This window comes from Dendrobates tinctorius, unplaced genomic scaffold (genome assembly GCF_039654945.1).
Source record: "Dendrobates tinctorius isolate UK_male_01 unplaced genomic scaffold, ASM3965494v1 ptg000120l, whole genome shotgun sequence".
NCBI lineage: Eukaryota > Metazoa > Chordata > Amphibia > Anura > Dendrobatidae > Dendrobates > Dendrobates tinctorius.
The window spans coordinates 25,686,041-25,700,888 of record NW_027361788.1 but is presented as its reverse complement, the minus strand read 5'-3'; the positions used below and the strand labels follow the sequence as shown (position 1 = coordinate 25,700,888).

General features: G+C 49.1%; 1 protein-coding gene across 2 annotated transcripts; it reads left to right on the top strand.

The window, feature by feature from the left end:
- The first annotated feature begins 5,445 nt into the window (after nt 1-5,445).
- On the top strand, nt 5,446-9,151 carry DPM2 (dolichyl-phosphate mannosyltransferase subunit 2, regulatory). 2 transcript variants are annotated; one of them, XM_073590977.1, is made up of 4 exons: nt 5,446-5,595; nt 5,683-5,772; nt 7,004-7,106; nt 8,175-9,151. In XM_073590977.1, the coding sequence occupies exons 1-4, from the start codon at nt 5,593-5,595 to the stop codon at nt 8,231-8,233; spliced, it is 255 nt and encodes an 84-aa protein (XP_073447078.1). In that variant the 5' UTR covers nt 5,446-5,592; the 3' UTR covers nt 8,234-9,151. The 2 variants fall into 2 exon arrangements, with proteins under 2 accessions (XP_073447078.1, XP_073447077.1); XM_073590976.1 differs by lacking the exon at nt 5,446-5,595 and having other exon boundaries at nt 5,623-5,772.
- The last annotated feature ends 5,697 nt before the right edge of the window (nt 9,152-14,848 follow it).

Sequence of the window (14,848 nt, the reverse complement as noted above, 5' to 3'; positions counted from 1 at the left end):
CTGTCCTATAGACACCTTGTACCTTGTTTTACATTACTATATAGTTTGTTGGATTTTGTCTACATTTCTACCAAAAATGAGGAAGGCTGGTGGAAGAGGCCGTGGAATTGGGCGGGGGTTGGCAGCTGGTAATGATGGTGTTGGTGGTTGATCTGATGGTAGTGGCAAGAGCAAAATAGGACCAAATGCAGGAGGTGCTGACCCTGCGTCATCGTCTGTCTACATAAGGCCTCGAACGCTTAGTTTTCTAGGAGTTGGCAAACCGCTTTTAAAGGCAGAGCATCAGGAAAAAGTTTTGTCTTACATTGCTGACTCAGCCTCCAGCTCTATCGCCTCCTCTTCTTCAGTTGTAAAAAGTAAAAGCACTGAGTCGTCATTGGAGGCTCATGTTCATGAACCACACCTTTCCTTGTGTCCTTCACCCCAACCAAGATTGAAGGATGACGCAGGCCATACTACTGATTACTCCATGGAGCTGTTTTCACATACCATGCCTGGATTATCAAGTCAAATGGTGAATTACCCAGGCCAAGATGAATCTGACATGGAGTGCACTGATGCACAGCCGCTGATGGATGATTCTGCTGGTACATTCACTCAGAGCACTACATTGTCCTCGCAGTGTACAGAGCCAGATTTTGACCCTGATGAGACTCAGGTGCCCCTTCCCGCACACTATACCACCATACACGGTGACACAGAGAAAGGTGCACATGACATAGAAGAGGAGGTGATGGATGACCCAGTTGTTGACCCAGATTGGCATCCATTGGGGGAAGAGGGTGCTGCTTCCAATAGCTCAGATGAGGAGCATCCACAGCAGACATCGACATCGCAACAGCTGTTATCTGGCAGGCCCGGAGCACTCCAAAGACAGGTTCCAAACATCAAAAGAGTTGCTGGACAGCTTGTCCAGAGGGTCAAAAGATCACAGCGTGCTAGGCCGCAAAATGTCTGCCAAAGTAGGAAGAGTGCAGTGTGGCACTTTTTTGAACAAAATCCTCATGATCAGGCCAAGGTTATCTGTAAGAAGTGCGCAAAGACCTTTAGCCGAGGGAAAAATCTGAAAAATTTGAATACCAGTTGCATGCTTAGACATTTAACCAGCATGCACTTGCAAGCGTGGACACAACACCAAACCTCAAGTGCCACATGTGCAACTGATCACAACGAAGGTAGTCAGCAACGCTACATTGTTTCCCCCACTGTAAGCACACCGGTTAGCACAGCAGCAAATGTTGAGGTGTCGTTGCAAGGCCACAGCAGTCAGGGAATCCCACTGTTATATCAACGAAAGACTGATTCTAGGCCATCAGAAAGAACACCAACTCCATCACCATCATCAACCCTCTCTCAGTCCGCCCTGTCCACCGCTACTTCCACCATATGCAGCTCTCAAGTCCAGCTCACCCTCCCAGACACTATGAGTAGGTCAAGAAAGTACTCAGTCTCTCATCCGCGTACACTGGGTTTGAACGCCCACATTGCCAAACTAATCTCGTTTGAGATGATGCCCTTTCGGTTGGTGGAAAGCACAGCTTTCCGCGAACTCATGGCCTATGCAGTACCACGCTATGACCTACCCAGTCGCCACTTCTTCTCTCGCAAAGCCATCCCAGCCCTCCACCATCATGTGAAAGACCGCATTGTCCATGCACTCAAGCATTCAGTGAGCGGAAAGGTGCACCTCACAACTGATGCATGGTCCAGTCGGCATGGTCAGGGCCGTTACGTGTCCATCACTGCGCACTGGGTTAATGTGGTGGATGCAGGGTCCACAGGGGACAGCGGTGGTGGGACAGTGCTGCCTAGCCCACGGTCTAGGAAACAGTTGGCTGTAGGCGTTCGACCCTCCTCCTCCTCCTCCAGAAGCAACAGCTCGTCCACAGAGCGCAGTCGTACGAGCACTCCATCTGCAGCTGCCACTGTTGCACACGATGTGTCCCCCTATCGAGCAGCTAGTGGAAAGCGTCAGCAGGCTGTGTTGCAGATGATGTGTTTGGGCGACAGACACACCGCCGAGGTGCTGGCCGAGTACTTGAAGCGACAAACTGAGTCATGGCTGGGCAGTGTACATCTTGAGGCAGGCAAGGTAGTTAGTGATAACGGCCGTAATTTTGTGGCAGCCATAGCCCTTTCAAAACTCAGCCACATACCTTGCTTGGCTCACACCTTGAACCTGGTGGTGCAGTGCTTCCTCAAAAATTATCCGGAGTTAACAGCCCTGCTCCAGAAGGTGCGAAGACTGTGCGCGCACATCCGCCGGTCGCCTGTACACTCCGTTCGTATGCAGAAGCTGCAGCGATTGCTCCACCTTCCCAACCACCGCCTCATTATCGACATTGCAACAAGGTGGAACTCCACCCTGCACATGGTGGAGCGGCTGTGCGAGCAGAGGCAGGCCATAATGCATTTGTGGGAGGATACACGGCCAGGCACTTTGAGAGCAGACATGGAGTTGACAGGCGTGCAGTGGTCGAAGCTGAAAGACCTTTGTAAAGTCCTTCAGTGTTTTGAGGAATGCACACGGCTGGTAAGCGCAGACGACGCCATCCTAAGCATGAGCATCCCACTTATGCGTCTGCTCATGCAAACTTTGACGCACCTTAAGGAGCAGGCGTCTGCAGCCAATGTTGATGAGGAGGAAGAGGAGGAGGGAATCCTTGATGACATTCAGCCATTGTCTGCTCAGGGACCTCTCCTGGACGAGGTGGAGGAAGAAGAGGAGGAGGAGGAGGATGATGGGGATGATTACTTAGGGGAGGAGGATGCATCTCGTGGGGCAAGTGAAAATGTTGGCGTGGCAAGGTCTGGTACAGGGTTTGTGCGTGACTGGAGGGATGTGGATTTGCCAGAAAGTGCTCCTCCACCCAGCACTCGCAGTGCATCATTGACACCGGGAACATTGGCCCACGTCAGATTATGCCTTGCGGATCCTAAAAAGCGACCCCCTCATTGCCAAAATGATGAACGATGACGACTACTGGTTGGCCAGCATCCTGGATCCACGCTATAAAGGCAAATTACAAAACATCATGCCACAGGAGAACCTTGACCTAATATTGGCTAATAAACAAGCAACTCTGGTAAATCGGTTGCTTGAGGCATTCCCAGCACACAGCAGCGGTGATGGTTCTCACACGAGCCGTACGGGCCGGGGGCAGCTTGGCAGAGGTGTTCGTGGTGCACACAGCAGAAGTGGCGTTGGAGACAGGGGTTTCATGACAATGTTGTGGACTGATTTTTCAAATACCTCTCACACAACTGGTAATACTGCATCGATGGAAAGTGACAGGAGACAGCAGTTGTCAACTATGGTTACAAACTACTTTTCCTCCCATATCGATGTTCTCCCACACAGGTCATTCCCCTTTGACTATTGGGCCGCTAAACTGGACACCTGGCCTGAATTGGCCCAATATGCCTTACAGGAGCTCGCTTGCCCAGCTGCAAGTGTGCTATCGGAAAGAGTCTTCAGTGCAGCTGGATCAATCCTGACAGAAAAAAGGACCCGTCTGTCAACCCAAAATGTGGATGATCTAACCTTCATTAAAATGAACCACGCATGGGTTTCCAAGGATTTTGTCCCACCTTCCCCTGATGACACATAGGGTGACAGAAAAATGGCTTGCTTTGGTCCACCTCTTCCTGGTACTTCACCTATTTCGCCTTTTGCATCAGTTGAATGTCCAACATCAACATATGCCACTTTCTAAAACTCCGTAACTGTGCTGCCTCCCCCCCCATGGCCGGGGTCACCACCTAGCGCACGACACAGTGCGAGTGCCGTTGCCCTGGACAGGTGGGTAGGCCGACTCTTGGGCGCGGGCACTGGCACAGGGTCCCTCATAGTGCAATCAAGTGTCTCTGACGGTGGTGGTGCACACCCGCCGTCAGACACACCGCTGTACTATGAGGGGCCCAGTGCCAGTACCGACGCCCACGAGTGGGCCCCCCTTGCTTGGCCAGGGCCCCAGCATTTGCAATCTTTACCTCTCCCTGCTCCTCCGCTGTGTAATCTGGGCCGTCAAATCCATACTGTGCCTGACACCGTCTGAGCCTGCCTCCTGATGTATAGACATATATTTTGAATGTGTACGCTATCCATACATGTTATCCGGGGATACGTTACCCCTTCTAAACTTTGTGCAATGACGTGCAATCCATACTGGGCCTAACACCGTCTGAGCCTGCCTCATGCTGTATAGACATATATTTTGAATGTGTACGCTATCCATACATGTTATCCGGGGATACGGTACCCCTTCTAACCTTTGTGCAATGACGTGCAATCCATACTGGGCCTAACACCGTCTGAGCCTGCCTCATGCTATATAGACATATATTTTGAATGTGTACGCTATCCATACATGTTATCCGGGGATACGGTACCCTTTCTAACCTTTGTGCAATGACGTGCAATCCATACTGGGCCTAACACCGTCTGAGCCTGCCTCATGCTGTATAGACATATATTTTGAATGTGTACGCTATCCATACATGTTATCCAGGGATACGGTACCCTTTCTAACCTTTGTGCAATCACGTGCAATCCATACTGGGCGTGAGAACGGCTGGCGAGCTGTTAAGCAAGCTACAGCACCTGTCCAGACAAGTACAGGGATTCCCTAGCGAGGAGACTTATTTGATTGTTTTCTATGTTGGGACAGCAATTTTTGGGGAGCACTATACTCTGGAGAATGATAGATGGGGCCCACCATACACTGGAATATTCCAAAGGTGGACATCAGACACTGGAGCAGCATTTACAGGGCCCATTATACACTAGAGCATTAGAAATGGGGCCCATTATGTTTGGAGCATTATTTGGGCCCATAAGACAGTGGAGCTTCATCCATGGGGACCAACATATACTGTAGCATTATGTGGAGCTCATCATATACTGTTTCAAACATTATATGGGACCAATGATTCTGTATGGAGAAATAGATGGGCCTCGTCATGAGATGTAAAAAGTGAGGTATTTTTCATTGTACTATACCGCTATTTATCTGCCGTATCGGAGCATGATGAGTTGTGGTATGTGTTAAAGGGGCGCTCTTTCGCCCAGGGCACATGAAAACCTGCAGCCAGCCCTCCCCCCCACAAATTTAGCCAAATAACCCCCATTTTTCAGTGCGTAACTTGTATTATGAAGTTAATTAAGGTTGACAAGCTTAAGAAAGTAGAATTGATGCTTTTGGCATTCAAATGGGCACTGTTGGTGTGTTTCCTGTCCTCCTCTCACTGCCGACTTTTATTCCCCATTGACTTACATTGGGTTTCGTGTTTCGGGACGACCCCGACTTTTCCCTATAATCGGACGATCTTGCTCGACCCGACTTTTGGAAAAGTCGGGTTTCACGAAACGAAACGCGACCCTAAAAAATCAAAAGTCGCTCAACTCTAGCCCGGACCATTCTCTCCCCACCCCCCGTCTCTTTATATTTTGGTTCGCTCCAAACCTTGGCGCCAGAGAAGAGCGGATGACAAGACTACGATTCCCGAGATGCTTTGCGCCCAACGCTTCTTTTTTTGATTGGCTGCTTGCGGCAGTAATCCGGAAGTGTGGGGATTGAGTGACGTCGCAGCATGGTGAGTTGGAGATCATAGATCGGTGTGATGGAATACAGTACGTGCCTTATTCTCCGGTGCTCGGTCATTGTGTGTGTTTTGTTGCAGGCGACAGGCATTGACCGGTTGGCCGGGGCTGGGCTGGTGGCGTTTAGCTCTCTGCTGTTCCTGTATTACACAGTGTGGGTCATCTGCTTGGTAGGTAATGGCTTAGGAGCTAAGTGCAAAACAGAAGAAGCCCTGGAGGCTGTGGGCCGTGTAGTACTACTAGTCCCAGCATACCTTAGTGAGCGTGCTCAGGCAGTGCAAACTACAACTCCCAGCTTGCTTTGGTATAAGCACCAGTGACTACCTGCAATGACACATACTACAAGTCTCAGCAAGCCCTGATGGGTTGAGGTTGAATACTCAAGTTCAGGCAGCCATTGGATACCTAGATGCTTGTGCATTACAAGTCCCAGCACACAGAACTCTGCATCAGCCCCAGAAAGGCTTCATTGTGACGTCTGCGTCATCTTATAAACTTCCTGTAAATATTCATCCCCCTTACCGGCCTCCAGTATTCGGCTCAGAGTTAATTGCGTCATGATGACGGCCTCACGGTGAGCTTCATAGGAGATCGGTGATGTTCCTCTAAACCCTGGTATTGTGGCTCAAAGGGGCAACTAATATTTTTTTTCACCATTTTACACGCCTTGTAATTTTTGCCTGTTTTTCAGTTCATTATATGGTAAAATGAATGGGGGCCTATGGCTATGTCCCTGGAAAACTAATAAAGGTTTTTGGATGAATGGGAATAAAAACTCAAAAACATAAAATATTAAGTGGAAGGGGTTAAGCAGCATGGGGTTTTTACAGGCTTTTATCTTTGGAAATCATGTGGAAGATGCGATTTATATTCATTCACAGCCAGAAAGCAGAGTTCTTCATTTCCTCCATTTACAGGCTGTGCCATCATTCTCACATCCTTCCTGCACTTTGCTGGCAGACTAAGGTGCCCATTGATGATGAATGGGCATTGTGTTGTTTCTTTCTGCCAACCTACAAAACTACATGTCTGTTCAACATGTTTCCCTGGTGCATTTTTATCCTCCATTGAGAAATGCCTCTGAGGACGGGCTGTGCCGTGTGTCCCAGAATATGTGCTGCTCCGGGTATGGACGAGTGGGCAAAGTATTAAAACTCTGCTCTTCTTTATACATCTGTGTTTTGAGCGGGTAGAGGGGAATAAGCTGATCAAGTGATCGGGCATGTCGAAATCCAACATGCCCAATCCTCTGTCTGCTATCTGGACACCCAATATGCGTTGGATGATGATTGTTGTGTTCCACAACTCTCAGCATGTCCTGTGTAGAGCACGTTCGGTGGGATGTCTGCCATCAGGATAATGTTGGTATTAATGCCGCCTCCCGTTTTCCTTTGTTTGCAGCCATTTATTGACAGCGATCATGTGATCCATTCCTTCTTCCTCCCACGTGAATATGCAGTGCTGCTGCCGCTGTTGGCTGGGCTCATCCTGCTCCTCCTCATGGGTAAGTCATGTACAGCAGCCGGGGCTGCCCTGACCCCAGGAGCCAGACAGACACAAGCTGCTGGTGCCAGACTCGTTGTGTAGATGTGGTGCACCTTTTAGGCCTCTGCAGCCCCACGACAAAGACCGAGCCGAGGACTGGTGCACTAGCTCGTGTGTTAAATCATTTCTTACAACTCCTATTTAGCCCCTTTAGAGGGGTCCTCCTCTGCTCACGTCCACATCAGAGGACATCGGGGCCAGTGACGTCATGTCTGCGGATATGTCCCAGCCTGCCTGCACTGGCGGGTCAGGTGCACTCTTGCACGCGTGAGTCGTGAGAGCACCGGCCTTGCTCACCTCTGATGCAAAAGTGATCGGACCTGGGTCACCATGCGTACGTGGTCAAATAGCAGCTGTAAGACACGATGTAACAGAGATGAGCTAGTGGCTGCTTCCAGAGCAGAAGTCAGCAGCCTGTGCTCTAGAGCTGTTGTGAAACTACAACTCCCAGCATGGCCTGACAACTACTGGGGTAAAAGGGGTATTCCCATCCCATACTTTTTTTGGTATAGCCACAGGATATTCCATAAGTGTATGGTAAAAGGGCTTCCATCACTGGAGGTCTTGCCGATCTTCAGAATTGGGGCCCCTTCATTCACAGCTGCGAGCAGAGAGGTGGTTGGAATTCACAAACCTATGGATGGAGAGAGCTGCCATCTGCACGGGAACTTCCACCACTTTCTCATTGGCTGTGGTGCTGTCAGGGCCCTTTCTTCAAGCTAGATGTGAGTCCTATTAGTGGCAGCTGTATCCCACATTCATAGAGCCCCGGATGGAGCAAAGCTGCACATGCTCCACCTTCACCTTATTTATTGTCTATGGGACTGCCGGAAATAGCAGGGCGCTGTATTCGCCTTTCTCCAGCGGTCCCGTTCTTGGATAAATGGTGGAGAGGGAGGGTTAAGTGCGATTTTTGGATTAACCCTTTAAATTCTGAACATGCCTGTTAACTCAGTTGTAGCAAATAGAATTGCTGCTCTAATATCACCAATAATTCTGTTCATCTATTCCCCACCCATTCTATCAGGTGTCTTTGTGACGTATGTGATGTGGAAAAGTCGGAGTCCTAAAAAGAAGTCACAGTGAAGACCCTTCAAAGATACTGGACCCTCTCTTTTATGTGACTGATTGAAACTCCCACCAACCTTTCTCGAGACCAATGGATGTCATCCATCATAAGGGACCATATCTCCCAGCACTGACCTGCCTGTGCAACCAGGGATTCTAGAGTTCTACCCCTGACCCGCAGCCCCCCACTGGCACATTGCAATATCCCGCCTGCATACAGTACAGTGGTCAAACACTGTCACCTGGTGGCTGCACTGAGTGATGACAGGCTTACATTTATTGGCTTGCTCTGTCTAAAGACTGTGCAGCAAGTCTCATCTGTATCCCCAGACCATGAATTTGTATGATGGTTGTGGCTCCCTGTATAAGACTGTATACAGTTACTGGATATAAATTTATAGACTTTTGCTTTATTTTAGGAATATTGGTTTTAAGTGCATTTAAAAATCTACTTGACGGAGGACTCTTCCTGCGATGCTGGGCCAGAATGTATTACTGATGTCCCTAATTATTTACATCATTAAAAATAATTATGCACCACTGATAATACCTATAACCAATGCATTAAAGGGGTATTTTGGGTATATTAAGGTATTGCCTCCCCACAAGATAGGTGATGACTGTAGATCAGTAGGACTGACGTAGCTGAATTCAACGCCTGGCTTTCTTTATTTTTCTTGTAGACCTTGATGGACAACTGCTGCTCCATTGAAATAGGGTACACTGGACCCCTACTACATTGATTGGCAGTAGCCATGCCGATTAAATAGTTATCCTGTAGCTAGGCGATAACTTGTAATTACAGGAATACCTCTGTAGAACAAATATCAGCTCTACCTATAGCATACGTTATCGTCTCCCCATGTACAGACCCCCAGAATACCTAGAAGGGAAAGTAACTAAATCCATTTGTTAATGAAAGTTTTTTTTATTCCATGTTCAGGCTCCTTTATTTATTTATTTATTTTCCTCTTGGCACTCTGTGATATAACCAGCTCCATAAACAAGCTATTCCTAAAAATGTGATAACCAGCAGATCTGTAGGGGCCCAACCCTCCTAAGAATGCCAGAATGAAGCTTTGGCCACACATACACAGCGCTGCTTCATTCCCTTTGGGACTGCTAAGACTAAGCCAAGCGCCGTACTTGGATTGTGGCCTCTCCACTCTTTCTCCAGACTCTGAGACTTTGATTTCCAAACAACACCTTGGACCACAGAGCAATATTATTCTAATTTACTGAGATAATGACTTTTGGGTTTTCATTGGCTGTAAGCCATAATCATTAACAGAAGTAAACACTTGAAACAGATCACTCTGTTTGTAACTGTAGTGCAGCAGGGTTGGTTCAGTGTGACAGCCAGTGACCACAGGAAAAGTTCACAGCAAACATGTTTAATGTTCACACGGTGTACAGCATATGGTATCTAGTTTAATGTTCACACTCACACAGTGCACAGCATACGGTATCCCCCGGATCGCAGTCGGGAAACAAAACAGTTCGTGAGAGTCAGGTTGCCGAGGGAGACTGCACCACCACATAACGCTGCATGGTGCCAGGAGTTCACTCTGCTGGCTCTGTGTTAACTCACACAGGATGAGCTTCTGCAGAGTCAACTGTGCCGCAAGTTGCAAACTCCAAACTGACACCCCCACCCCTTTGCTGCAGGGGTTTTTACAAATCCTTTGGCCGTAGGCTAAATGGAAAACCGGGGGACGAAATGGACCTCCTGGCTACCTTCCTGTAGTCCATTTAAAAAATAAAAGCTCATGGCAGGTTTTCCTAAATCTTTCCTGGACAAATAGCTTGTCCAAGACTACACTTACTTTTATTCTGCAGTGTAATCACAGCTACGCCTGTGACTGCAGTGCACTCCCACGGCCTCCATTTGCTTCTGAGCGCATCCTGGGGGACACACAACGACTAGTGATGAGCGAGTATACTCGTTGCTTGGGTGATCGAGTATTTTGCCGTGCTCGGAGATTGAGTTTTCGTCGCCACAGCTGCATGATTTGCGGCTGCTTGACAGGCTGAATACATGAGGGGGATTGCCTAACAAACAGGCATTCCTCCCATGGGTTCAGGCTGTCCAGCAGCCGCAAAACATGCAGCTGAGGTGACAAAAACTAAATCGAGCACTACAAAATACTCGGAGATCACCCGAGCATGCTCGGGGAAACCAGAGCAACGAGTATACTCATTCATGACTAATAGCGACCCTCGCAAATAACACCGGTCCCCAGTTGATATGTCGGGGAGTCACCACCGTAAGCATACACTCTCGGTCCTTCCACAATTTCAACAGATTAACGTGATACAGTTGTTCGGGTTTTCTTTTTCCGGGCTGGTAAACTCGGTAGTTTATTTCGCCCACTTTTTCCCGAACTTCATACGTCCCTTGCCGCTTGGCCATAAGCTTGCTTTCGGTGGTGAGCACCAAAACCAACACCCAATCTCCAACGTTAAAAGGAGCGGACCGTGACCTTTTTATTATATACACGGCTCTGCGCTGCCTGATGACTGCTGCAATTCGGTCCTGCATGTTGGCCATGTGCTCAATGTCACTCTTATGGAATTCATGCTTCCACGTCTCTTTGGCTACGTCCAGCAGACCCCTAGGATGCCGGCCATACAGTAGCTCAAAGGGTGAAAATCCTGTGGAAGCCTGCGGTACCTCCCGTGTGGCGAATATTAAGTAGGGCAACAACATGTCCCAATCCCTTCCATCCTTGGTGACTACTTTCTTCAACGTGGATTTGAGGGTTTTGTTGAAGCGCTCGGCTAACCCGTCGATCTGGGGTGATACACCGACGTGTGCAACTGTTTCATTTTTAGAAGCGTGCACAGTTCCTTTGTCACCTTGGACATAAAAGGAGTCCTCCTGATCAGTGAGGATCTCCTTTGGTAGCCCAAGTTGACAGAACATGGCAAACAACTCCAGGGCGATAAGTTTGGCTGAGGTGTGCTGAAGCGGCATGGCCTCTGGGAACCGGGTCGCGTAATCCTCGACCACAAAATATGTGTGGGTGTCCCTGGGCAGACTTTACTATCAGCTCCACTAGATCCATCGCAATCAGCTCAAAAGGTACCTCTGATGGGCAGAGGTACCAATGGACTCCGGTAGTTTGCGGTGGGTGAGGTCAGTTGGCTCTCCGGACACGTGTCACAGTACCTCTGGACCTCCGCGTAGACCCCAGGCCAAAAGAAGTTGCAGTATGCGTTCCTGTGTCTTTATGGCAACCACCACAACAACCCCTTTGTATACCAGACCAATGCCCAAATCCCATAACCTCACTCTCCAACATCACTGAAGGGAAGCTTAATTGTCTCCCCTCCAATTTGCACCTCACCACCTGTGCACTCGACCCATCCCACCTCCTCCCCAACCTCACCACCACTCTTATCCCATCCCAGCTTTCAAACATGCCACAATCACAACTATCCTTAAAGTCAACCCTCGACCCAGACGCTATGTCCAGCTATCGCCCAATATCGCTGCTCTCATTCGCTTCCAAACTCCTGGAGCAACACGTCCATGCTGAACTTTCCTCCCACCTATCATCTAACTTGCTCTTTGACAATCTACAATCTGGTTTCCGCCCACATCACTCCACTGAGACAGCCCAGACCAGGTACGGACTGGCATTTGAAATCACACAAGCCCATGCTGTCCCCGTCCCCAAGAACCAGATGGATATATTACCCTGGATGGAAGAAAACAAGATTTACTACAAGACTAATGTTTCTAATGATACCTGTGGCCTGCTGGGGTAAGTGATGGAGTCAGCGACTTTGTGCTCCATTACAACTCTTAACAGTATGGATGTATTGAGAACACCGATTCCGTTAACAGCGTAGCAGCAAGGCAGCCCACGGCCAGACAGTCTCTTCTGGCATTTTCCAGATGGCCAGTCCGGCCCTGGCCCAGACCAAAATTAATAACGACCTACTCGCAGCCAAAGCTAACGGACAATAGTCTATACTAGAGTTGAGCGACTTTATTCGGATCGGAATTTCAGATGAAACTGGTCCGACTAGGGCAAAAAAAGTCAGAGTTTCTTCTGAAACCCGACCCCAATTCAGGTCAATGGGGAATAAAAGTCGGCATTGAGCGGATGACATTCATCCACTCAATGCCGACTTTTATTCACCATTGCCTTGCAATGGGGTCAGGTTTCGGACGAAACTCTGACTTTTTTTTGCCCTAGTCGGACCAGTTTAATCTGAAATAAATTTTGTTTCATGAAATCCGATCCGACTAAAGTCTCTCAACTCTATACTCCTCCTCCTAGACCTGTTCTCTGCTTTCGACACAGTTGCCTGTTACTGCCTCATATTACCGATCCTCTCCTCCTTTAGCATCAAAGACCTCACCTTTTCCTGGATCTCCCCATACCTTTCCAACTGCACATTCAGCGTCTCCCACTCCCACACTACCTCCTCATCCCACCCTCTCTCTGTTGGAGTCCCCAAGGCTCGCTTCTAGGACCCCTTGTCTTCTCAATCTATATACTTGGCCTGGGACAACTCAAAGTCCCAAGGATTCCAGTACCAACTGTATGCTGACGACACTCAGATCTACCTCTCTGCTGTCCAGAATCCCGGAGTGTCTATCAGCCATATCCTCCTCCTTCTCTCGCTTCCTCAAACTCAATGTGGACAAATCTGAACTCATCATCTTTCCTCCAGCTCTCAGATCTTCCTTACCTGACCTATCACAATTAACAACATCACGCTTCCCCCCCCGTACCGGAAGTCTGCTGCCTCGGAGTAACCCTTGCCCTGTCCTTCACACCGCACATCTGAGCTCTTTGCACCTCCTGCTCAAAAATATTTCCAGAATCCGTCCTTTCCTCAACCCTCAATCTACTAAAATGCTTGTGCATGCCATCATCATCTCCTGCCTTGACTACTGCAACATCCTTTTCTGTGGCCTCCCTGCTAACACCCTCACACCTCCAGTCCATCCTTAACTCTGCTGCCCAACTAATCTCTCTCCTCGCTACTCCTCCACTTCGCCCCTCTGCAAATCTTTTCACTAGCTTCCATTCCCTCAGCGTATCCAGTTCAAATTACTAATACTGACCTACAAAGCCATCCATAACCTGTTCTTCCATATATCTCTGAACTAGTCTCCCGATATCTTCCCTCAAGTAATCTCCGGTCCTCCCAAGACCTCTCCACACTTATTCCCTCCTCACCCAACCGCCTCCAAGACTTCTCCCGATTATCCCCATCCTCTGGAATTCTTTGCCCCAACACATCCGCCTATCAACCACATTTGGATCCTTCAGACGGAACCTGAAACCCACTTCATCAGGAAAGCTTACAGCCTGCAATGACCCCGCTGCCTCCTCACCACTGTCAGAGCTACCGCCTCACCATCACCAGAGCTGCTGCAACCCCCCAACCTACTGTCTCCTTCCCCACCATCATGTTAAATGTCATCCCCCCTCCCATCAGTCTGTGATTGTTAGTTTGTTTACTGTAAGTGATATCTGTAATTTATATAACTCATGTACAGCACCATGGAATCAATGGTGCTATATAAAGAAAAAAATAATAATAATTGCCCTCCCAGCTTGTGGGTGTGAGCCGTTTCCAGCACCACGCGACAATAGGATTGAGGCACTATCAGTTGTCTACCACTTCATCCCGTATTTTGTCAACCCTATACAATAGGTCTTGGTTGACAGCCATGCGGGGAGAAACAGATTCTGCACCTGGTTGCTGAGCCATTCCATTAACCTATATCACCCTTTTTCGTGCCCGAGGAAGGGTGGGATCCAGGAGCTGAGCTGTCCCGAACTTACCAGGGGACACATCCAGCTCTGGGATCGGTGGGGTCGCCTCGACCTCTCCTGCCAATACCTCTAGGGGAAGCCTATCGGGGTTACACTCTATCCATATGTTGGCGAATCCCACGTCAGGTATCCCTGATTCAGGATCTGTGGGTTCCGCACCCAGAAAATCATTTACCTTGGGAGTGTTAACCCTGGTCTCCCAAAGGAACCAGAACGGGTAAGTCTCTTCCTAATACACTCACATATGGAAGAGTCTTTACCACTCCCACCACATGTCTTATCTCTCCACACGGGGTGGAAAACGTAACCTCTGCGGTCGGGTACTCTTGGAGTTCCCCATATATGCATACCACCCCCACCTTCCGTCCATTGGGGTTGTCACCAGCAACAAGGGACCCATGTACCAGAGTCATTAAGCTCCCCTAGTCCAAGAGAGCATCCATCTGGTATCTTGCACAGTTGGGGTTCAGTACCAGCAGTGCCTCTACTGGCGGTGCAGACTGGCTGGGAATACATATACACACGGCGAGTATATCCGCAGTCCATGGGTTCAGCGGTCAGGGGGCAGTTGGCGACCACATGTCCAGGGCCCTGGCACCGCCAACACTTGATAGCTGCGGTGCGACTGGACCTTGGGGCCGACTTGGTGGACACGGGTCTGCTGTCATTCTCCCTTCAGGATACCTCCTCGGTAGGGACTCGGTCCTGATTGGCCCTAGTAGAGGAACATGGATTTTTCCCAGGCTCCTGGGTTGGTGGGGCCCAACGTGACTGCCGTAATGGAGCCGTGTTCCGCACAAAGCCCTTAATGGCCGTGTACCGCTCAATC